Below are 25,230 nucleotides of genomic sequence, written 5' to 3'. Positions count from 1 at the left end.
CCCTGCGCGCATGTGACGATCGCGTTGCACTTGGGTAAGAGACTTCATCGGAATTATGTTTTTGATGCGTGACTCTACTTGAATTGATGAATCTTTCAGCTGTTTCATAAACCAATCTATGCAATCGACACCGCGTTTACAGTGGAACTCCGATAATGTCTCATCGTACGCGCAATGTACGTAGTATCCCACACTGTGCGGGACATGCTTTTGAATTTCACAAGTCTTACGAGTTTCGAATTCATCTACAGGTTCGAGGATTGATATACATTCGAGATCGGCGTATACGACAAACGGAACGGTGCCTTTGTTTTGAAAATTGGAAAATACTAAATCTTTACACTTGGGAAATTCCATGCGTACTTTATTTAGCATAATACAATCTTGTCGATGATTGTCGTAGGCGTGTTTCACGCTAAAGTGGCACAAACATCTGTCACATAAAAACGTTTTGTGTTCATGAACGGACAATTGTTTGCTCACCAATCGGGAAAGATCTTTCATCCAAGCAAAGTTGAATCTCGGTGCAAACTCACCAGTCATATCGTCTTCCGGATTACTCTCAACCATTAGAAGATGGATCGTGTCAATGTTTAAGCTATGCAAATTTTTACTCAAATAAATTGGCACGATGACGCTTTTATTTGATTTTGCATGATGCGAAAAAGTTTGAGATTCTATACCATATACATTGATGTGCAAATTATTCAATCTCTCATGCTTTTTCACATCATATAGAGTAGCAGGGAATTTGATACCTGTACAGTCCAACTAGGAAATATATCGATGATAACGGCTAGTCCTTTCAGTGGGAGTATTGACCGGGTGGAGGGCTGCTGTGACGGACCAGAGAAGGCATCTTTCGTCCTCGTTCATCACGTTCACCACCGCTCTCTTCCGTTGAATGTCTTAGGGCAGCTCGATGAATGTTGAAGCTCCCGCGGCGAGAGGCTGGTAGCGATTGATATTTACAGCGATGTTGAGGATCTCAATCATGCTCCAACCGGAACCGCGTTGTTCGAAATCTTCCACCTTTGATGTCAGATCACCCCGTGCACGTATAAACCAGCCATTTATATCGCTCGATGGGAGAAGAATCGCCACGTTGGAGGTGTTGAAGCTCTCAACTTCGGTGGAGATCTCTTCGCGCTTGGCATTTTCGAATTTGCACGATAATATGAGGATAACCTTCACATTTCCCTCCTCGCGCAGTACCAGCTCCAACTTCTTGGTGACGACGCGCTGCACATCGTCCAGAAAGGCGTCCAAATTTTTATGACGGAGATTTGTGACAACCCACGTTCTGATTCGGCTGGCAAAAGCACTATCCACATCGTCCCACTGTACACCTGCAGGAGTACCGATATTTCCACCCGTCACCACTGTGCGCTGCTGCAACTGCTTGATCTTCGTCACCCAAGATTGCAGGAGTGCGATCGTATGTTGGATCCGTATTTTCGCACCGACGGTTGTTCCTCGTTGCATGGAAATATCGCGCAGAACTTGGATATTCGCAATTCCAATATCAGTCCAATGATTGATGACAGCGTCATTCTCTTCTCCGGGTGGTTGCTCTGTCAGCAAATTGTACGTCCCCTCCATCTGCTCTGCAAGTCCCATATACGCTTCGACGGCCATGACTTTGACGCGAATGATGAAGATATGCAGAAGTTTTCACTTGCACGTATCGTGTAAGACTGATGAATCTTCAGATGCACCTTACATTATACAGATGAATCTCAAGAATTTGGGGGCGGTGCGCACTGCGATCTGCGCATATCGGAGGGAAAAATGACGTCAGAGATGTGGTGCGCAATACGTTCTGCGCATCGCGGAGGGAAAAATGACGTCAGAGATGCGGTGCGCACTGTGTTCTGCGTATCTCGGAAGGAAAAATGATGTCAGAGACGACTTGGCCCACCCTTTACCTATCCCCTCATCCCCAAATTTTTGGGTTTTATTGCTTTCCCGGTTCTGCAGAGATGATGCAATTCATGTAAAAATTGACGTCAGAGGCGACGGGATCCGCAATCCCCCTTTCACCATCCCTAAATTTTTGGTGTTTATTGCTCGTTGGAAGTGACCCGCTTCCGCAGCTGCATCTTGCCTGAAAGCGTGTTCGAACAGGTTTTCACCCTCTCCCCCTCCCTTTCTCCGCGAACCCGCCGCCACCTACAATGGATGCCCACCCAAGTATAAAAATCTGTGCAAATGCTGCAAGTAGAGTACCAATGTATATCTTTCCAAGCATGCAATGAAAATCGGTCAAAGAAATGTAGGTAGCGGGTGGTGCAGGTATGAAAAAATCGGGGCCCAGACCACTCGCCCGAATACCCACGTTTATGACGTTCGTGTGCGCGTGTGTGTGCCTGTGCGTGTGTGTGCGTGTGCGCGCGCGTGCGCGTGTGTGTGTGTGTGTTTTTTTTTTTTTTTAAAGGACGTTGATAGAGCGAGCTCTGTTCAAGTGGCCCTGCGACATCAAGACCTCACCGGTACCATCGCTAGACATCGTACTTCGGTGAGGCCGTTTACCAGCCGATTGGCTTCCACTTTGGGGTTTGACGTTTCCATACTTCCCCCGTCCACCGTAGTGATTAGGGGTTCAGGATCAAACTGGTCTACTTCTTGCTGCATTGTCCGGTCGTCTACTTCCTACAGCATCGTCCGGTTATCCTCTGGCAGTCTCAACCCTTGCCCTACGTTACTCTGCATCAGGCAGGAGAGCCGGGCTCAGCTCAACCTACGTTCCTCTGCATCGGTTTCAGGAGCATTTACATTAAACCGGCGTTGCCTCGTCTTGTATATAGCCTCAACCCCGACACCTACGTTCCTCTGCATCAGGTGGGGGAGTCTTGGCTCAACTTAGTTACCTACGTTCCTCAGCATCGGTCTAAGGAGCAGATATACCGACGGTAGTCTCATCGTCTCGGGATTCCATAAGCTGGCGGCTTGCCGTATCCTCACTTCTAAGTTTTGCCATCACGGTAGTAGCGAACGACGCCACAGCCTTTCAGTTATTGGCTGACTTAAGCATCAGATCGACGATGTTCTCGGGCGAGACGGCCTCACCTAGTTTCTCTGCGAGATTTTCTCTCTTCACGGTAAATCGTGGGCACATTTCAACTATATGTTCGGCTTCTTCGAGGGAGTGCGGGCAGGTTGGACAAGTAGCTTCGTTGTCCAGCTTGAAACGGTGCAGGTAATACCTGAAGCAGCCATGCCCCGTCAGTATTTGGGTAAGATAAAAGTCCAGATCGCCATGTCGTCTGTTTATCCATGCTTCTATACAGGGTGTCCCTAAATTGAGGGACACGGACCAGCGAGCGTGATACCTGACTGAAATGCAACCGAGAATTTCTTTACCGGAAGCTCGTCCGACGCATAGTTTTTGAATTATAAGCGATAGCGTTAGGCCAATCAGAGTGCACCATTTCATCTGGATTTGCCGCCAAGGAAATTGCTGTTTTGTTCGTCTGGGTGAATTATTATTATTCGGTTACAAATTAAATATCGGCACCTCCCCTCACTCGCTGTTGTACCCCTTCTCGAGCGCTGACCTCGGTATTGTTGCCGCGGCACACGCTGCCGGCCGCACACCCACGGACGCACACTCGTGTGTGTGAAAATAAGCGAATGCCCAGCTACACAATACTACGAAACACACATCTACGAGTGAAAATAAAAATAAATCTCCAAATAAATCAGCGGATTTAAGATTTAATGTTATAAAACACTTCCAATCATCGATGTATGCATAAAACTAGAGATTCTAGATGATTGATATGCCGTTAGGGTTCATAATTAGTCATTCAATCAATCTGAATTATGCTTTCCGTACATTTTTTGTGTCTTTGCAACATAACTTTTCCACTAGTTTGAAATACATCATTGACATCCGATTTTTCAATAATGCGAGGGAACAACAACTCGCTGAAATGACGTGTCAATAGGTTTGTAAATCACTTACGATTCACCTGAGTTAACACAAAATAACTGAATAAATGAGAATTCACTGACTCACTAAAAATGATAACTGAAATCTGGAGAATTATTTGAGATTTAACTGAATTAGGAAGAGTTGTAACAAGTCAAGTTACTTTGAATAACTTTAGATTCGTGCCAAAATTTTATGTTTAGAGAGAAAAATAATTAAATTCAAATAAAAAAGTAATTTTAAATCAAGAAGAAGGAAATTCCCAAATACCTGAATTCAAATGAAGCAATTTCAATTTAATAAATCTATCTGAATTTGAAGAAAAATAATTATTATTATTTGGAATAGAAAAATGAAGTCGAACTACATGAATAAATTCAATTAATTCAACTCAAAAAAATATGGTGTCATTCAAATTCCCAGTTATTTCCTCGTCGATTTAATGTGGGTCTGGAGTGGCAAGTAACGTTGAAATTGTTGAGATCAATGCTAGTGATGGACACTTATCTGAGAATAATTGATGTATCGATTAATCGATTTCAACAAAGTAATCGGACATGGCTCGATCAAATTGGTAAAAATTAATCAATTTGGTAAATTTCTGCGTGTAGTCTTAATATCAGAAGAGATATTTCGATAATTCATAGTTTTATTCAAAATATTTTTGAGTTTGACAAATTTTGAGTAATTGTTACTTAAATCACATACATCGATACTGTATTGCATCGTTCGTGTTAGTAAACAAGCGGCTCCAGACCCACATTGAATCGACGAGGAAATAACTGGGAATTTGAATGAAACCATATTTTTTTGAGTTGAATTAATTGAATTTATTCATGTAGTTCGACTTCATTTTTCTATTCCAAATAATAATAATTATTTTTCTTCAAATTCAGATAGATTTATTAAATTGAAATTGCTTCATTTGAATTCAGGTATTTGGGAATTTCCTTCTTCTTGATTTAAAATTACTTTTTTATTTGAATTTAATTATTTTTCTCTCTAAACATAAAATTTTGGCACGAATCTAAAGTTATTCAAAGTAACTTGACTTGTTACAACTCTTCCTAATTCAGTTAAATCTCAAATAATTCTCCAGATTTCAGTTATCATTTTTAGTGAGTCAGTGAATTCTCATTTATTCAGTTATTTTGTGTTAACTCAGGTGAATCGTAAGTGATTTACAAACCTATTGACACGTCATTTCAGCGAGTTGTTGTTCCCTCGCATTATTGAAAAATCGGATGTCAATGATGTATTTCAAACTAGTGGAAAAGTTATGTTGCAAAGACACAAAAAATGTACGGAAAGCATAATTCAGATTGATTGAATGACTAATTATGAACCCTAACGGCATATCAATCATCTAGAATCTCTAGTTTTATGCATACATCGATGATTGGAAGTGTTTTATAACATTAAATCTTAAATCCGCTGATTTATTTGGAGATTTATTTTTATTTTCACTCGTAGATGTGTGTTTCGTAGTATTGTGTAGCTGGGCATTCGCTTATTTTCACACACACGAGTGTGCGTCCGTGGGTGTGCGGCCGGCAGCGTGTGCCGCGGCAACAATACCGAGGTCAGCGCTCGAGAAGGGGTACAACAGCGAGTGAGGGGAGGTGCCGATATTTAATTTGTAACCGAATAATAATAATTCACCCAGACGAACAAAACAGCAATTTCCTTGGCGGCAAATCCAGATGAAATGGTGCACTCTGATTGGCCTAACGCTATCGCTTATAATTCAAAAACTATGCGTCGGACGAGCTTCCGGTAAAGAAATTCTCGGTTGCATTTCAGTCAGGTATCACGCTCGCTGGTCCGTGTCCCTCAATTTAGGGACACCCTGTATAAGGCACCAGACGGTGTGTCCATCTTCCCTTTGTTGACGCGCCCCGTCTACGCTGCCATGCTTCCAGGGTGCGTTGTCTTTCCTCCTTTTCGATTTGTGCCCTTGTCCGCTCATCTTCTTGAAGCCTTCAGAGTCTTGCCCTTTCTTCGGCTGCAAGATCCAGCGGGAGAATTCCCGCAAGGACCTCGATAGCATCGCTAGAGGTCGTCCTGTAACCGCTAGTGACGCGTAGACAGGCCCGTCGTCGTGCTGATGTTACCTCCTTGGTGTACGACTTCACCGTTGCTGCTTCGTGCCATACCGGGGCGGCATACAGTGTGATTGAGTCAATTACGTGTGCCAGCAGCTGTCTCTGAGTTTGTCGCGGTCCGCCTATGTTGGGCATCAGTCCTGCTAAGGCATTCCCCACCTGCGATGCTTTCTTACCGACTCTTTTAAGGTGTTCATCGAACCTTAGTCGAGCGTCGATTTGTACTCCTAGGTATCGTATGGAGGGCACCGAGATAATATCGCTGCTTCCAACTCTTGAGGTTATTGTCTCCTTTCTCTTTCGGCTTGTCACCAGGACCGCCTCCGTCTTGTGGTCAGCTAGTTGGAGACCAGTTGTCGTGATCCAGCTTCTGATGCTGCGGATTACGTCGTTTGTATCTTCGGTAATCTCCTCCAATGTTTTACCGGTCATTACTATCGCAATGTCATCCGCAAATCCAATAATCTTAATATTGCGATGTACCGGAATCCTCAGTACCCCGTCATACATGATGTTCCACAGTGTTGGGCCCATGACTGACCCCTGTGGAACGCCTGCAGTAACGCCGTGTTTCACAATACCGTTATCCGTGCGATATTGTAGTGTCCTATTGCTTAAGTAGCTTGCCACTATTTCCCGAATATAACTTGGCACCCTTAGGCCTTCTAAGGCACTGATGATTTGGAGCCAACGTGCAGAGTTAAAGGCATTTTTAACGTCCAGGGTGACGATAGCGCAGTACTTCTTGGCTCCCCGCTCCCATCTCCTGCCGCTAATTGCCTCGCGTGCTGTGCAAACCACTAGCATGATCGCATCTGTGGTGGATTTGGCTTTGCGAAAGCCGAATTGACGTTTCGATAACCCTAAAGGCCCCTCGGTAAAATCTTCAAGTCGACCGACTATGATTTTTTCAAGAATCTTCCTTGGGGTATCTAACAAGCAAATAGGCCTGTAGGACGACGGATCTTCCGGTGGTTTGTCACCTTTTGGCAGCAGCACCAGCTGTTGTAGTTTCCAGCGTACGGGAAAGATGCCCTCCTAAAGGCACGCTTCAAAAACCCTTCAGAAATACGCTTGGATTAACTTTTATTGCCAGCTTGATAGCCTGATTAGGGACGCCATCTGGGCCGGGTGCAGCTGTGTCCCTGGTTTTTGCACAGGCTCTTCTGAGTTCCTCTCCAGTTAGAGGTGGTATATTATCTGCTGATGGGGCTTTCCAGTAAACCTGACATTGATCGTCCTTGGGAAAGAGAACTTCGATTATGCGGCTCAAGAATTCAGCTTCACTTGGCGGCGCTGCTACTCTGCCCTTGAGTCGCGCCATGACCACTTGGTAAGGACGGCCCCATAAGTCCCTGTTTACTTCCTCACAGAGTTCTAAATTACAGCGTTTTTTGCTCGATTTTATTGCTTTACGGAGCCTTCTTCGTGCCAGCCGGTATTGTTTCCTCAGGTTTTCTCGATTGTTTTGGGCTCTTTGAGCGAGTCTACGTGCTTGATGGCATTTCTTGCACAGATTGGCTATTTCACTTGTCCACCAGTATGTTTCCTTATGCCCTTTTTTCGTTTGTTGGGATCGTGTCATGGATGCGTTACACGCCTCTGTAACGAGGACCATAAGAGAGTCGGCCATGGAGTTGGGTGTACCGGCATTGAGCCCTTCCCCTTCCATCATGACCTCAAAAGCTTCCCGTTCAAGTGATTTGGCGTTCCATTTACGCATATTGTACGTCTTCGGCCCATTCGCAGTCTTTTTGCTATCAACTATTTCGTACAATATAGCCCGGTGGTCACTGTGCGTATATTGATCGCTTACTTTCCACTTCTGCAGGTATGTGCAAACATCGCTGCTTACAAAGGTCAGATCAATTATTGAGGTTTGTTCGCCTCTAGCGAACGTTGGTTCAGATCCCGTGTTCATTAGACAGACCTCAAGTCTTGTCAGACTTTCAAGAAGTAAGTTTCCTCTGTTGTTAGTTGAGTTACTCTCCCAGGTGATGGACCACGCATTGAAGTCTCCGGCAATAATTCGGGGCCTTGTATTGGCTGCTTCATCCCCTACTCTGGTAAGTAGCATTGCGAACTGGGCTTCAGTAAGACTTGGAGGAGCATATACGCTAAAGATATATATTCCCCTCACTTTTACTCAGGTATATAGCTCTCTATAGTCGTGTGGCCGTTCCTGTACATGGATATTCGCACTAACCCAGATTGCTGCCCTGCTGCTGCAATCGGTGAACCATTGTTGTGTGGCGTCCCTGTCTTTGTACTGCTCCGAGATGATAGCAACATCTATGGAAGATTCGCGAACGGTCTGTTCCAGGAGATCCTGTGCAACTTCGCAATGATTTAGGTTGAGCTGCAGAAGTCTCATCCTCTAACCTTTTTAATGTACTCCTGGGTGAACGGGCATGCATAGCTGTATGATGCATGCTTTGTCTGGGATATTCCGGCCTCTTGGCACAGCAAACAGCATGGATCCTTGTTGCACGATGCGGTTTCGTGCTCTGTGCCACCACAGCGTCTGCAGACTTTTGATCTATCTGTCCCTCCACATTTGGCTGCAGTGTGACCTATTTGCCAACATCTGTAGCAGCGCCTTATTTCTGTTTTTCTCCGGACGCGGCAGTTCACCCATCCTATGCGAACTCTTCCTTCCCTTATAAGGTTTGCAGCCCAATTGAGTGGGGCACTTACGACTGCTATCTGCGTTCCTTCACAGGCTGGTCGTAGGGATCTTACTACTATCGATCCAGATGACCCATCTCTGATGTGTTCGGATAGGATCTCCCGAATGTCTTCCTCTGTAGTGACTTCGTTGATGTCTTTGATCTCCAGAGTGATTTGCTGGGACCTTGTGATAGCCGATGCCTTCTCTCTTACTTTTCCCTCCACCTTGAGAGCCAGTTTTTGCGCTTTCGTGCTTTTGCTATCCAGCTCCCGCATTTCTTCTTATTTTTGTGACCTCTTTTTTGAGGTCAACTAGCTCCGGGTCACTTTTGATATCCTTTAAGATATCCGCGTAAGACACACCGTCTTTAGCCCTTATCACAATGGAGTTTGGTCTGGCCCTACTTGGAAGCTTCCTCTCCCAGGGGATCTTATCTCTCCCTTTCTTCTTCCTTGCGACCTTGCGCCACTCTCCTTCTTTAGACCCCCTCTTGTCGGTATTTTCCTCCTGTTCTGTTGTCCCTCCAGCGGCTTGCCGACTCTGTGGTTGGGTCTTTTTTTCTTTTTGCGGTTGGGGGGTAATCGCAACCTCCCTAGTGCCGCCCTGTTCTTTTCTACTGCGCGGACTCGGAGTGGTTTGCGTAGTCTTTCCCTCCGAACCTGGTCGTTGACACTGTTGCAGATTGTCATCGGCCGTGCACACCGTTCTGTATATGGCCCTTATACTACGAGCAAGATCCTTTATCGGCTTGTGGACATTGTGTTTGTCCCTTACAAAATCGATAAGCTCATCAATTCTAGCGCCCAGACGGTCGAGCTGGTCTAGCTTGCGTTGAACGCAACCGTTTCAGTTAGATTCCCCTGACGCAGCTCCTAATGCAGTGGCAAATACTGAATCCAGACTGGGTATTACCTCCATACTGGTGTTGTGAGTTTGCCCCCCCCCCCCCCCCCCCCCCCAAATCCGTGGGGCCAGCATCGGCCACCGGGGCTTTCACACGATCAAAACCGACGGCGGGACTGGGCTTTTCAGCTTGACCCGCTTGGGGTAGTGTTGTTGTTAACTCACAATCCATAATTGGTTTATATTCGAGGTGCCTTCCCCTAGCTGGTTTTTCGTCCGCCTCGTGTATTTTATTTCCACGATACCCTCCACAAGTGGTGAGCGTTCCCCTATCCGCGACATGGGGAGGCGCCAGATGGGAGAACACAGCAAACTCCACACTGGTGTGTGTGTGTGTGTGTAAGTGTGTGATTTTTTATCTTATTGATGGGCTGAATTAACGCTTTCTCCCACTCAAGGGGAAAGACAGAATAAGTCAGCGAGTAATTATTAATTTCCAGCACAAAAGAGAGCAATGATTGCATAACCAGACGTCAGTAGCTTGCTGGAATCCCATTACAACCACAGGCTTCAGTTTTCGAGGAGAGTAAACATTGTGCAAGATAAGTAGGAGTGATGTGTTTAAAGTAAAAGCACTCAGAGTCGAAAGCGGACTCGGGATCGAGTATGGCAGGCAGAATTGGCAATCCTAGCAAAATGACTATTAAGTTGAGAGGTCGTGAAGTCAGCATGGACTACACCTTGACGCTGCTTGCAGAGGTCCAGATGCCTGAATTCTCGCCATAAAGACTTAGGAGTAGTAAGGGCGGAAAAAAGATCTTCATAATAGCCCGATTTAGCTTCACGAATTTCCAACTGAACTCAATTCCGAGCAGCCTTGTACTCGCCATAGAGAGTCACGAAACCAGATTTTTTGAATGCCCTAAAACACACGTTCCGTTCTTTGATACGGTCACGGATAACTTTAGACAACCACGGAGCTGGTTGACGCTTAGAACGACAAGTTTTGAAGGGGGCATGGGTGTCCAGAGTACTAAGCACATGCTCATTAAACAAGGCTACTTTATCATCGATATTCACAAACCTATCGAAAATAGGAGACCAATCAAGACCAAGGAGGTCACGATTGAAGGACTGCTGGTCAATATTTTTGATATCTCGGTACCTGATTGATCTAGTCGCCAACTGAGGCACCCTAAGTGAGTATTTAATATAAATAAGCTCATGGCCTGAAAGAAAAGGGGTACCAGATTCCCCATTAGCTAAAACCTTAGCAATATCGTCAACAATACAAAGGTCTAACCAGGTATGTAAGTGCGCAGTGTGATGAGTCGCCCGAAACGGGACAACATGAAGGCCATTACAATGAAAAATACCTGAGAGTTGACGGGAGTCAAACGAGTCAGAGTTAAGGTTGGCGTTAAAATCTCCTACAATAACGAGATTCTTATACGATTGCGCAAGTTGCATAAAAGCATCCTCAAACTCTGATAAAAAACCAACTTTCAGAGGTCTATAGACGACCGCAAACAGAAGTTTAGAGGCGTTCGGTACGATAATCTCCATAATCAGATACTCAGGCTTGTGACAATAGAGATCAGGCAAGGATGAGATTAACCGCGCATTTAAACTTTTGTGGACATATACCGCAACCCCACCTCGGCCCTTGCCTAATCTGTCGTTCCGAAAAAGGATGTAATCTTGAATCCCAATAAGTTCATCGGGAATAAGATCATGGAGGAACGATTCAGAGACTGCTATGACATGGTAGAAATTGTCTGAAAGGTAACTGAGAAATTCATCGAAATGCGGAACAAGCGATTGCACATTCGCATGACAGATCGTCAAACAGTCCGAGTCTCGAAGATGTGCGTTGGGTCGAGCAGCTAGGGTAGCAGGTGACGTCGACCTCGATGTCCGTTGCACACGTCACAGAGACGCAGAGGGCTGAGCAGTAGGCAGGTCAGCAGGAGTGCGTATGCGTAATGGTACCTCTCCGGTGGTCTTCTTAAGATATATTGTACCCCTCCTGGCCCAAACATATTTGAAGCCGTGTTGACAGGCATAGCTATGTGCGGAGTTTAGGAGCAGTCGCTCTGAGGATGTCAGGGATTCGTTGACAAAGACACGAGCCGCAGGAAGAGAGTCATCGACATCCTTGGCTAGTAGCCCACTTTTAGCTCGCCAATTATCCAGCCACATATCCCTCATCACACAGGAAGTGAAACGAATTATGAGTGGACGCGGTTTGTCGCCCTTAGAAGGAATTAGATAGGCGCGAGCTATATCCCCAGCTGAACAGGAAACACCCAGGGCACCAGCAAGACGTGAGACCATCCCTAGCACAGTAGTGCCAGAAATCTCCGGACGATTTGTCACAAAAACCTCTAAGTCTTTACTTTGCTTCTCCAGTTGGTCCAGCTTTGAAGAAGTGAGCGGACAAGACCTTCTCAGTGCATTGGTGGAGGAGCCTGGCTCTTGAATCGATCCTACCGATGCAGCCAGGTCTGACAGCCTGTTCTCAACCACATCAGAGCGATCTTCAGGGGGTTTGACAGCGGGCAGCTAGAGCAGCATTAGACCGCGTCAGCTTGTCAACCTTAGACACCAGCTGCTGCGTTACTGATGCAACACTGTCCAGCTTTTGCGCACAGCAGTCCAGCCTCTTTTTGATGTCCTCGAAATTGTCTAGTTCTTTGAGGACAGTTTCCATCGCCCCTAAAATAGTACGGAGTTCACTGGCCAGTGAGGTGATTGAGACAGGCCGACCCCCAAAAACACGACCTTCACCCAGTCCTTTACGTACCCCGGAAGTACCGGCGGTAGCTGCGGTACCCGACTCTCGCATAGCCTGACCTGGAGAAGAAGGACTGCAAGCAGTACACATGTACTGAAATGCTTCAGGTACGGGTTTAGAAGACAGTCTTAAGTGTTTTTTACACAACTTGCGTGAAATGACCTCGCACAGACACCCTGACAGCCAATGTCTGATTCCGACACGAAGCCGCTGCAGAGACCACAACGTTGCGTCATAGTAAGGTGAGTGTAAATAGATGTTTAGGCAATCTGGAGATTATCAGAGCAGCTGAGGTAAAAACAATGTAAACACTATCACCAACAGTATTAGGATTGACCTATGTGTTCTTGTACGTAATATGCTAATAAACACATATAAAACCAGCTCACGCAATCACACTCTAGCGGCTAACAGCTGAATTAAGTCACTTAAAGTGGCAGTTATAAAATTTCACTTTTAACGATTAAATGAAACACCGAAAGCACAGTTACAGGGAATAGATTACAGTCAAAACAGTGAGAGGTACACCGAAACTCAGGGGATACTACTACACAAAATAAAACCGAACCGAAAGGTCCGAAAAAATATAGGAAAATCCTGCACCTGAGGTAAGCACAACCACTCAAGTTGACAGCTCAAGAGAGGGAGAGAGAGAGAGCTATAGAAAGAGAGAGGAAGCGGGAGAGAGAGAGCGAGCGCCGCGAGTCGAGGGGGGAGCTGGAGGGGAGCTGGGGGGAGCGCCGCCATCTGTGGATTAGAATCGGCGAATATACACTACTATGGCACAATAGCGGTAGTTAACAAAGTAAGCAATAATAGTTCACAGAAATTTCGATAGAACAGAATTAAACGGTAGCTTCAAAATGAGAGACAATAGTTAACAGATAACATGAGCGTGGGTCAGGAGTTGCAGAGAATGACGGCACGTGAACTATTATTGTGATAGTTAAGAAACAAGAGCGAGAGCTTTATTTTATTCGATAGAAAACAAAATTGCGATAGCTCGAAAGAGAATCACGGCAGAATAAGACAAATTTACCATAGATTCTAACTAGTGTGAATGTGGTGCTGTCAGGAGATTAGTAAGTGAATGACGCCAGAGATTATGGTTTGAAGTAATATGGGATTAACAAATTGCTTATTACGATAAAAATCGGGTTACAGAAATTGGGATGGCGTAGTAGAACTGTGAAAGGCAGGGAAAAATACGAAGCTAGTGAATAGTATGTATACGCGATGAGCGTGGCGAAGATTGGTCAAAGATGTGAAAAAGTGCAGGCTCGCCCCCGAGTCAAGGCCAAAAGGTTGCGTCGCGCCATAAATGTCACATGTAGGGAAATTCCCGGTGCAATCGAACCCTTGGCTCTCAGCTAGAGAGGCGAAGCATGGAAAGTTAACTGTAGAGGACAAGAGTTCTAAAAACACAGAAATAAAGAAAAACAAATATTGTAAGAAATTCTCTGCCGGCTTGCTGGTGGCGGATGTTCGCCACAATGAAAAATTAACATTTGTTAATGATTTACAAAGTCGGTAGCTGAGACGAGCGAATCAATGATTTAAAATACTTGAAAATTCGAGAAATAGTACAATAAAAAACTAACAATGTAACATTCGAGAGAATAAAAAATTAGAGAGAGAGAGAGATTCGGAGGAGAGTTCGCAGAATAAAGAAATACACTAGATACACCTTATTACGATAAAATCAAGCATAATACGCAGAATTTGAATTAACATGGAAATACGGTACTGCGGAAAGGTACAAAGAAAAAAATAACAAGCAAAAATAATATAGGATTGCCAATAGCAATAGAAAAAGGTTCCGTAGTGTTGAAACCGGTGGTGGTTAAGAAGCACATTGTAACCAATATTTTTAATACAGTTGAGGGTAAAACGATACAACGATAATTGGTTACCCTACGGCGCAGTCACTAACCTGAATAATTAGATAGAGAGAGAGATACTAAGGGAGAAAGATACGATTGTTGGACGCCAGACGCACATGCGTCAAAAATAGATAATTAGAGAAAAAGACAAAGGTAAAGGTAAAGGTAATAGATAAAGGTAAGGTCAGGTTCTACGACGGTTTTGCACAGTTCGCTCAGAGAGACAAGATAATGGTAGAGGAGCGGAGTCGAATCCAATAGATAAAATAAGAAACAGGTGAAGCAGGAATAATATCAAATATATTAAGCAAGAAGCGATAAGTTTAATGACAAACAAATAGCTGAAGAGATTGAGATACAATTATGATAAATGCGATAATTAACAATATTTACAGCCAGAGAAAGGTTAAGCGAGAGAGTTAACAAATAACGGAACGTTTTCCGAATAAGCGGGAAATATGCGCAAGATCGCGATACTGACGGTAATGATTAACACGGTTTTATGATAGATAGGCAGAACAGAAAAAGATATACTGTACTTAAATTAAGCGGTAAGCAAATAAATCATAGAATATGAGAAGCGATTATAAACACATGCGAAATACAACAATTGTGATAGTTATCACATTACCAGAATGATCAGAAATAGGCAGACAGGGAATTATGAATTACAAGGTAAATTCAAGCAACAGGTCAAGTAGAAAATTAGCATAAAATATAGAGAATAACAGATAATACGTAGCCTCTAGTTTGCGGTAAGCGCGAGAGAAAGAGAGATAATATTCGGTACGATAAAAGGCAATTCAAGATAAGACAAACAATATTCAAGATAATTAATATGCAACGTACGGCAAACCAAATAGACTACGGACAACTACGATCAGCGATATTAGCGAAGAAAATAGTGAAAAAGATGTTATGCGATACGGCACAATATTCCAATGTCAAATGAACGACGAGCGGGACCGCGCAGCGATGTAAGATGGCTCCCGCGGTACACTCACTAAGATACGATAATCAACGATAATAGGTAAAGAGACAGATATAACTAATCAGAGAAAATATAACAAAATAGCAATGCTCAATAGCTAAGATAAAAATTGATCCTTCAACGGAACGCGCTGCTAGACAGCGATATTAGACAGTCAAATATTCCAGAAGAGAAAGATAATAAAATAAGCAATAGTCACTACAATGCGTAAGTAATAGTCAACCAGTCGCGAAGTTACTTGCAATAAGACAGAGAAAGGGACAAGATGAGAGGTAAGAGAGAATAAGGTACGAGCCCAGGTGGCTCAAGCAGACCAACTGCAAGATAAAGAGAAAAGATACGAGCCCAATTGGCTCAAGCAGACCAACTGCAAGGTAAAGAGAGAAAGACATAAAGGTAAAGATACGATATATTGCAAGTAATCTCGTGGCTTCACAAAATAGAAAAGGAACCTCACTTACGTAAAAGAAGATATAACAGGTGCGAGAGAATGCGATAAGGTAGCGATAAGGCACAGAAGACTACGATAGCACGTCGGTATGATACGAAAACTGAACGTAGAGTGACGAGATGAGCGATGATCCTGATTTTCGTCGAGCTGCTGTTACGTGAGTCTTCCTCAAATTTGCGGTATTTTAATTGGACCAGCAGGTCGCGTAGGCCTGGTCCACGAGTAGGCGGCGATAATCCCTCGCCGCTTGTTTTTCTTTTCCCTCGACGACAGGTATCGAGGTATCGGGACGTCGGAAGGCGGTTAGAGATGTTTTCCTTCAGCTATGCGGTATCGTTGGTGAGAGGGGGGGGGGGGGTCGTACTGCTCATGTGTTGCGATATTGAGGTGTGCGGCAATATTACGTCACCGGTCCTTTGGACTTGCGATCGACTGTAACTCACTCCTTGCTTTACTGGTACTCCCCGTTGTAGCTATTTCGTCGGCGCTGCATCCCGGCCCTCGCTCATCGAAGCCCTCATGCCGGAACGATCTGGTGGTGATGGCCCTCAACCCGGATCCCCACACTAGATCCACCAGATCCACGTGGTCAGCATATCATCAGCCTATTCCACGCCGCAGTCCTTTGATAAGACGATTCGTGAAGAGAAAACCGTCTTCTATTGGATAGTCAACAACTTAGTAGATGTTAGGGTCGGTTCAGCTACAGGCTGATAAGTATCGTCGACGGGAGGCTTTGTTGTGTTTTTGACGCACAGCCCTGTACGCCGCCTAACGATGCATCCGAGCGGTAGAAGCATTCGTTCGTGGTTCGGCTCCTGGCCGATAAGTCTCAAATAGTTGGAGGTGCTGTTTGTGCATCACGCACGACCCTGTTCGACAACTAGATAGGCATCCATCGGGAGTGGTTTCAGCGGTATTCGTTCGTCTGTAGTCGGTGGTGGTCGATGTTGAGCTGGTACGTGACCCCTGTCAGGCAGTGTCCTGGTATCTTGACGCGAAGGTCTCGCGGATGGTTCTCGTAGAGCATTACAGAATTAGAAAATAGCATACAATTAGCTTAGTAAAGAGAATTCAACTTAAAGATAATTAGTCGTTCATTTTTGGAGTATTGGCCTCAGACGTGCTTTCGTTATTTTTAGCGATATCTGCACCTAGAGGAATGCGATAATTAAACAAAGTGACGGGGTACGAAATACCACGTCACAACATATATGAAGTGTGATATACGAGTAGTATTCATCATTGGTTAATTAGTACGGTGAATAAAAGTATATTGGACTTCCGTTTCCGGTTTGGATGTGGGTGGCAGGTGTGAGAAAGAGTGTAAGTGGAAAGGCGAAAATTCAGCAGGATAGCAAAGGTGAGGAGGAAAGGAAATAGGGCAGAGAAGGAACGGGGAAAACCAGGACGGGCGGACAGGTGAAGGGAATAGGGAGGCAGGAGTAGAAGGGAAGGACAGGTGGAAAAAGGGGGAGAGTTTTGTGGTTAGTCAGAGAGAGCCGGCGGACGGCAACGGGAAGGATAACACAAAAATAGGCGGTGACATCTAGGGAGTAGGAAGGGGGATAAAGCAGAGACAGATAGGCGGCAGGTAGATAAGGTAGGGAGCGGTGGCAGAGAGAAAGAGTATGAGCAACGCGGGTGGCCAAAAAGAAGGGGCGAACAGAGTAGAGGAGGATAAAAAGTAAGGTAGGTCGGGTGCAGTAGCATCGTTAGGGAGGGACAGGAGTCATGGCCTGGGATCGGCTACGATGGTGCTAGATTTATGGAAGAGAAAGCGGGAGGAGGAAGGGAAAAGGGAAGAAGGGTGCAGATCAGATACAGGGAAGAGAAAGAGTATTTGGGAAAAGCAGGGAAGTTCACCGGTCGCCGGAGGGCACGACAGGTGAGGAAGAGAAGGCAGAGGGAGGGAGTATACGGGATATGCTAAGGCTGATTAGGGAAGAGTTAAAGATAGGTCTAGAGGGGGTCAAAGGGCAGGGAAGGGGGATCAGGGAAGAAATGGAAAAGATCAAAGGGGAAATGACTAGAAGGGAAGAGCAGTGGGAAGTAGGAGAGGGGAGATAAAGGAAGCGATAAGGGACCTAGGTAAAAGATTAGAAGAGGTGGCAGAGCGGAGAGGGGGGAGAGATGAAAAGGTTGAAGAAGAGGCTGGCAGAATTAGAAAAGAAGAGTGCAGAAGGCGGGGGGGAGAGGCAGGGACAGGGGAATGCGGAAGTGGCGCAGGTAACAATAGATAAGTTAGGAGAGATGGAGTGGGCCATAGAGAGGAAAGAAAGGGAAGAAATAAGGGAAAATATAGTATTGAGAGGAGCGAGAATAGAGAAGGAAAGGGAAAAGTAAGGATTGAAAAAGATTATGCAGGTGATAGGGGTAGAGGTCGAGGTTAAGGATATGTGGGAGGTAGGCGCGAAAAAAGGGGGAGAAAAGGGGATATGGATAGCAGGGCCAGGGAAGAGGAAGCAAAAGAGGCAGGTAATGGGAAGAAAAAGCCACCTCAAAGGGAGGGAGGAGAAAATAGAGGAGGATCTCACCTGGGCAGAGAGGAGAATGAAATGGAAGTTGAGCGAGATAGCAGCTATCGAGGAGAGAAGGGGAAACAGAGTAAGAATAGGGTATGCAAAGATCTGGATGGAAGGGAAAATGTGGAAGTGGGATGAGATAGGAGAGGTGCTTGGGAACGGTGCAGGGAGAGAGAGGGGAGAGAGGCAAAGGGAGGGGAGGGGAAAAGTAGGGGAAGGCGATACGGAAAGGACAGCAAGCGAGAAAAGACAAGAGGGAGGTATAGAAGCACAGGCCGGGGTACGTAGGGGAAGGCAGTTTCGGGAATGGGTAGTGGGAAGGGGCAGAGGCACGGGGGGCGGGAGAGAAAGAGGAGAGAGAGTGAGTAGGCGAGACGAAAAGAGAGGGGTGGAAAGTAGTTTTCTGGAATGCGGCGGGGCTGGCGAGAAAGGATGAAGATTTTTGGAGGGGTCTAAGGGAGTGGGATGTAATATTTTTAATGGAGATATGGATAGAAAAGAAGGGGTGGGAAAGGATTAGGAATAAGTTGCCAGCAGGGTATAAATGGGAAGTGCAGTATGCGATGAGAAGAAATAGGAAGGGAAGAGCAATAGGCGAAATGCTGTCAGGGGTAAGAAAGGAGATAGTAAGTGGGAAGGGAGGAAGGAAAGAGGTAAAAGAGGGGATGATAATAAGGAAAATAAGTGTAGGGGGAAAAAAATGGATAGTAAGAGGAATATACGTGGATGGGGATCTAAAAGAGAAGATAGGGGAATTGAAGGAGCGGGCAGAAGAGGTCGAGGGAGAAAGAAAAGTGCTAGTAGGGGGTGATTTTAATGCCAGGCTAGGGCAGGAGGGGGGAGGATGTTGGGGGGAAGGAGAGGAGGAGAGTAGGAGTAGGAAATCAAAGGACAGGAAAATAAACTCGGAAGGTAGCAGCTGTTGCAATTTCTGGAAGAGACAGGATGGGCAATAATGAACGGGAACATATAGGGTTATAAGGAGGGAGAATTTCCGGATGTAGGAGGGGCGGGGGTGACGGTGATAGACTACGCTATAGGAGACAGCGAGGTTAGGGATAGGGTCAAAAGGATGGAGATTGGGGATAGGGTTGACTCGGACCATCACCCGGTAATAGTCTGGATGAGGGGGGCCGTGACTAGGACAAGAAAGGGAAAAAGAGTAGGGGGAGCTAGTGTAGGAGACTGGACAGAGGAGGGTAGGAGGGGGTTTAGAACAGAGGTCAAATGGGAGGGGGTAGGAGAAGCGGATGTAGGCAAAGAGATAAAGAAAAGAATAAGGGAGTTTAGACGAGCTTCAGATGTAGGAGGGAGGGGGAGTAAAGTGAAAAAGGGTTGGTGGGATGAGGAATGTAGGCGAAAAAAAGCCGAATTTAGGCAGAGTCGAAGGAACTGGAGAAAGGGGGAGGGGGAAGGGGACGCGTATAGAAAGGAAAGAAGGGAATATAATAGGCTATGCGAGGAGAGGAAAAAGAAAGAAAATGCGGGATTCATAAAAGAAGCAGCGGAAGCGAGGACAGAAAGTAAGGTATGGGAGATAGTTAACAGGGAAAGAAAGAAGTGGAAGAGGGTGAATGAGGACATAGGCGATCAGGAGAGGGGGGAGTATTTCATAGGATTATTAGGCGGAGTGGAAAGCAAGGTAACAGGAGGCGGGGGGACGGCAAATAGGAAAGGCGACGGGGAAGGGGAGCTGCAGAGGGAAGAGATTAAAAAGGTGATAGGAAAGCTGAGGGATGGAAAGGCACCAGGGGGGGGATGGAATAGTTAGCGAAGTATGGAGGTATGGGGGGGAAGAAATGGAGCAGTGGATATGGAAAACATGTAACAGAGTTTGGGTGGGGGAGGGCTGGCCAGAGGATTGGAGAGAGGGATTGATAGCGCCGATAGTAAAGAAGTGGGAGGGGAAAAGGGTAGAAGAGTATAGGGGAGTGACGTTAATGCCAACTCTATATAAGGTGTATGCGGTGGCATTAGCGGATAGGTTAGAAAGAGAGGTAGAGGAGAAGGGCTTGATACCGCAAAATCAAACGGGATTCAGAAAAGGCATCGGTACAATTGACAATGTATATGTACTTAATTATTTAATCAATAGACAGGTGGGAAAGGACATGGGAAAGATGGTGGCGTTCTTTGTGGACTTAAATGCGGCGTTCGATTTGGTGGACAGGAAGGTGCTATGGGAGACTATGGAAAGGAGAAGGATGAGGGAAGGGCTAAGGGTAAGGATAGCGGAAATTTACAAGGAAACAAAGAGTCGGGTGAGGAGCGGGGGAAAGGTAGCAGTGGCGTTCTGGACGGTGAGGGGGGTAAGGCAGGGATATCGTTGGACTCGGTTAGGGTCCAATCATCCTCCACATCTTGGTCAGGGTTCGAGGCGTTGGAACCACCTTTCCAGATGTGGTTAATATGTCACTCGACTTCTTTGCCGTTGTCCAAAAGGATGGCGTAACGTACGTTGGAAATGATTCTGGAGACATTCCCTTCTTTCCGTTTTTTGAACTGGGTAAGGACTACGACGCGGTCGCCGATTGCGAGTTCACATGATCATGCGCCATGATGTCGGTTAAACTGTTTTTCATGTTTGTTTTTTTTCCTTCGAAGTCGTTTGGCCCGCTTTTCTCTTCCTTCGGTTTCGGGAACAGCTTGGAGAACGGTGTATTCATTTGTTGTCCGAAAAAGAGTTCCGCTGGTGACTTACCACCTGGAGCTGCCGCACATGGCGTGTAACGGTAGCTGTGGAGGAAGCCGAAGAGAGTTTTCTTCCAGTTGGTCGCATCTTTGGCGATGGCTGTTTTTACAGTATCAACGATGCGTTCGGCTTGTCCGTTTGATTGCGGGTGGTTTACCGGTGATATTAGGTGGGTGATCTGGTGGTTTTCGCCGAGATTCGCGAAAAGTCCGGAAGTAAATTGAGATCCGTGATCACTGACGAGCATTTCTGGGGGTCCATATCTTGAGAAGACTTCGTGACACAGTTCTCCTGTGTGTGTTGCTGTTATTGACGAGGCTATTGCCACCTCCAGGAACTTGGAGTATACGTCCACGAAAATGTATAGATACTGGCTGTTTGGAGGGTAACCAATATCTACGTATAACCGCTCCAATGGACGTGTGGCTTCCGGCCAAAGGCTGAGTGGTACCTTGATTGGCATTCTTCGTGTCAGAGCATAAGCATCGCATTGTTGGACAAGTCGCTCGATGTTTTCGAATATTTTAGGCCAATAAACATATTCTCTGGCGAGTTGCTTCATTTTTCTTATACCTGGGTGGCCTTTGTGTCGAGCCGTTAGGATTTCAGGTTGCATCGTTTTTGGGATGACTACTCTATCTCCCATCAACAATGTGTTGTCGACGGTACTGAGGTTGTCTTGACGTTTCCTGAAGTATTCGATGACTTCCGTCTTAGGGTTTGAAGTCCATCCGTTTGCGATAGCTTTCATTACAGATGCAAGGTCTTAATCTTCTAATGCTGCTGATCTGAGTTTGTCTCGTAGATTTATTCCGAAGATGTCGATAGACAGGTTTCTGACTTGCTGGACCGCTTCTTCTACAGCCCGGATGCTAGCCACTTGAAGTTTTTCGCTGTTGTCGCGATGGAATTTTTCTATCAAGCTTGATAGCGCGTCCGCGTGGTCGAAGTCCTGCGCTCGGATGTGTTTGATGCGAAAGTCGTATCCTAGGAGTCTCATCGCACATCTTTTAAGACGTGCGGCTGTGGTGAGCTTGAGACCTTTCGTATCGTCTGGTTGGAGCAGCGCAACAAGGGGCTTGTGGTCGGTTTGCAGTATAAATTTGCGTCCCCACAGGAATTTGTGAAAACACTTGACTGCCCTAACCAGGGCTAGAGCCTCCGTTTCTATTTGTGAATAGCCTCGTTGCGTGTCCGTAAGGCTTTGTGCCATGTGGTACACAGCGCGTTCTCGTCCTGAGTCGTCTAGTTGCAGTAAAACGCTTCTAGTCCCGTAGAACAGGCGTCTGTTGCGACCACTAGAGTTTTCGATGGATCGTAGTGCTCCAAAAGGAGTGGACTGAGCATAACCTTTCTGATTTGTTCGACAGCCAGGTCGTGCTGTTGGTTCTAGTCCCATGGATGATCCTTTCGCGTAAGTTCTTCTAGGAGTTGTTTCAGCTGGTGTAGGTGAGGGATGAACTTTCCGTAGTGGTTCACCATTCCTAGGTAGCTTTGAGTTTCTGAGACGTTCGGAGGCTTGGGCATGTTAGCTATAGCGCGAGTAGCTTCCGAGTCAGCTGCTATACGTTAAGCGCTTACCATCAGGCCGAGGAATTTTATTTCCTCTACTGCGAGACTGCACTTTTCAGGTCTGAGCCAGAACATTGGAGAGTTTGACGTAAGCGTACATCGTGTTCCTGGCGGTTGGAGCCAGTGACAACTACATCGTCAATGTACGCGCAAGCTCCTTGCAACCCTGCTAGCATACTATCCATGGCTTGTTGGAACATAGCAGGTGCTGTCTTGATGCCGAAAGGTAGTTGTCTGAACCTGAAGAGTCCCTTGGGTGTGGTAATAGTAGTTATTTCTCGATGGTCTTCAGCGATTTCCAGTTGGAAGAAAGCATCGCTCAAGTCGAGTACGCTGAAAAAGCGATTTCCGTTTAGTTTGGTGATGATACCTTCCACGTTGTGTAGAGGGTGTCGGTTGTCGATCAGCGCGCGGTTCACGCCGGTGTCGTAGTCTGCACATAGACGCATCTTGCTGTTGAACTTCTTTGCGATCACGAGGGGTGTGGTCCAGTTAGAGAATTCGACGCGTTCGATAATACCCTTGTCTTCAAGGCGTTGCACTTCTTCCTCGAGAGGTTTCTCTATCGCGTATGGGATCGGTCTGCACGGAATTTGTACAGCCTGTGCGTTGTTGACTAAACAGAATTTGACTTGGTGATTACGACACTGTCCTAATAAGTCAGAGAATAGGTTCGGAAAGCTGTCGTAGATTTCAAGTTGATACGCGTTGCGAGGCGTCGTGACGGACCGGTTGCCTTCGCTATGTTGAGTCGGCACCGCCCGCGATGATTGTCTGTTAGCCTAGTGTACAACCGGGTGTACCGCGAACTTGGGTTTGGGAGTTTCCGAACTTTGGACACGAAATATGATTTCCGGGTTTTCGTATTCACTCAGTGGCACAGACCATAGGTCGAGACTGTCGATCGCGTTTAGTCCGAATAAGTTCACTCCCACACGGTTTGCGACGTCAATTTCCAGTTCGGCGTTACGGTCGAGAGCTTGTACCGAATACTTGAACTTGCCGATCATTTTGAACTCACTCCCGCCCGCGTGTTCAACGATTTCACTCGCGACGAGGTCTGGAGAGCCGCGTCGCTCCCATTCGTCTTTGCCGATCAACGTAATGTCTGAACCCGAGTCGTATTGCAGATTAACGACTTTACCGAGGATAGTCACTGGTACGTATTTTCGACGATGCTTACCGACCGAGGTAAGTGATTGCGTCACGAGACTCGCACTTTTGACACTGCGTTTCACGTCTTTCTGTTTTGAACGGCACACTTTGGCGATGTGTCCTTTACGCGAACACTGATGACACACAGCTTCACTGAAAAGGCACTTTGAGCGTTGATGATCACCTCCGCAACCGTTGCACTTTTGATCCGATGATGGCTGCACCGGTTTTTGCTTCGGACCACCTTTCTTGAATTGCCCCTTAGACTTCGCGTGAACGGCGTTTATCGCTGTGGTAGGCGAATTAGCGACCGGATTTTCCAGCATTTTGAGGCTAGTTGACACGTGATTATGAGCTTCTAACTCTGCAACTATGTCCTTAAGCGATGCATCTACGTTTTTTTCCACTACGCGGAGAGCTATTCGTTTTAACTCGTCGTTTTCGCTTGAGTAGCAGAAGGATTGTAGCAGTAGTAAAATCCATAGGTTGTCGTCCGTGAGTTTCGCGCGATCAAAGTCTGAGGCGTGTCGATTTATACGATCGATATGTTCCGTGATGGGGGTCGCTTTGTCGTATCGATAGTTGAGGATCTCGATTCGCCGGCGTGTTATAGGTTCTTTGTCGCGAAATAAGTCATTCAACGTGGTGATGGCTCTGTCCCGCGGCATGGTAGTCGGATTTTAGGGGCAACGTGATTCACTAGCCTGTCGAACTCGAGTTGGCCGAGCTTGTCCAGCACGAGACGAGTTCACATTTCTTGAGGTAGCGACGCTGATTCCGTGACGATGGTGTATTCATAACGCAGCAGCCATGTTGAGAACGGTTTGGTTTCGTCCCCGGAGCCATATGAATATTTTTCGACACGAGCACTGAGCTGATTGAATAGATCAGAGTATGACGTGCTAGGTTGATTCGGTCTAGCCCCGTCGTTCTGGTTCTGAAGCTGTAGTTGAAGAAGCTCGGCGACGGCCGCTGTGATAGCCATGAAGACTAGAGGGAAGAAGACCGAACGCATATGGGGCAAGTATTGAAAACGTGGTAGCCAAAACTGGAGAAAATTATTTAGTTAAAAATTCAGCCACGAGCGCTCGTGTTCCTAAGACAGGACGTGAAGTCTGTCGTTTGTATCGTTCGGAACATAGTGCAGGAAGCATAATGAAATCATTATCGAGTATTAATTGGCGTTTGTTTATCGCATTCTTGTCGGACATCATGTTTTCGCATAATTACAAAAAGGTAAGTCATAAGATTTTTCACATTATTTTTATGATACCTGTTGAAAAAGAAATTTCGTCAATTTGTAACACGTGGCAATAACGAACGACGGTCTTGTTGCTACAAATTCTTGAAATTTCTTTTTCGGTAGGTACTGTTTTCTTATCAAGATTGTCGAGCACAATTTTTTATCGTCCTACCAGCATCAAAAGGTAGATTTTTCTTCGCTGTAGGATAGTTAGGTCAGCTCTAGAGCTCATTTCACCATCCTAGTGAAAAGGCTTAGTTTCGATACAGGCGCACATCTGTTTTTTTTTCATTCATTTTTGTAGTTTGTACATTGTATTTAATTTTTTTTTGTTAGATTCTTTCATCAGTACCACCATCAGTATTCAT

The 25,230-nt window shown here is 45.8% G+C and overlaps 4 protein-coding genes across 4 annotated transcripts in view; 1 reads left to right on the top strand and 3 right to left on the bottom strand.

The window, feature by feature from the left end:
• The window catches only part of LOC107227284 (WD repeat-containing protein 48), a 503,573-nt gene that overhangs the window by 464,368 nt on the left and 13,975 nt on the right, over nucleotides 1–25,230 (top strand). The gene's annotated exons all lie outside the window — the stretch shown is intronic.
• LOC107217862 (uncharacterized protein K02A2.6-like) lies at nucleotides 20,714–21,643 on the bottom strand. Its single transcript, XM_015655547.1, has one exon. It carries the CDS (start codon nucleotides 21,641–21,643, stop codon nucleotides 20,714–20,716), a length of 930 nt encoding a protein of 309 aa, XP_015511033.1.
• Nucleotides 21,659–22,291, bottom strand: LOC124294404. The gene has a single exon (XM_046739356.1). The coding sequence runs from the start codon at nucleotides 22,289–22,291 to the stop codon at nucleotides 21,659–21,661; it is 633 nt and encodes a 210-aa protein (XP_046595312.1).
• LOC107217861 (uncharacterized protein K02A2.6-like) lies at nucleotides 22,500–24,287 on the bottom strand. The gene is made up of 2 exons (XM_015655546.1): nucleotides 23,268–24,287; nucleotides 22,500–23,111 (listed from the first exon to the last, which is right to left on the bottom strand). The coding sequence occupies exons 1-2, from the start codon at nucleotides 24,285–24,287 to the stop codon at nucleotides 22,500–22,502; spliced, it is 1,632 nt and encodes a 543-aa protein (XP_015511032.1).

The sequence above is a fragment of the Neodiprion lecontei genome, chromosome 5 (genome assembly GCF_021901455.1).
Source record: "Neodiprion lecontei isolate iyNeoLeco1 chromosome 5, iyNeoLeco1.1, whole genome shotgun sequence".
Lineage (NCBI taxonomy): Eukaryota > Metazoa > Arthropoda > Insecta > Hymenoptera > Diprionidae > Neodiprion > Neodiprion lecontei.
The sequence above is the reverse complement of the archived record's forward strand: the minus strand, read 5'-3'. Positions and strand labels throughout refer to the sequence as shown.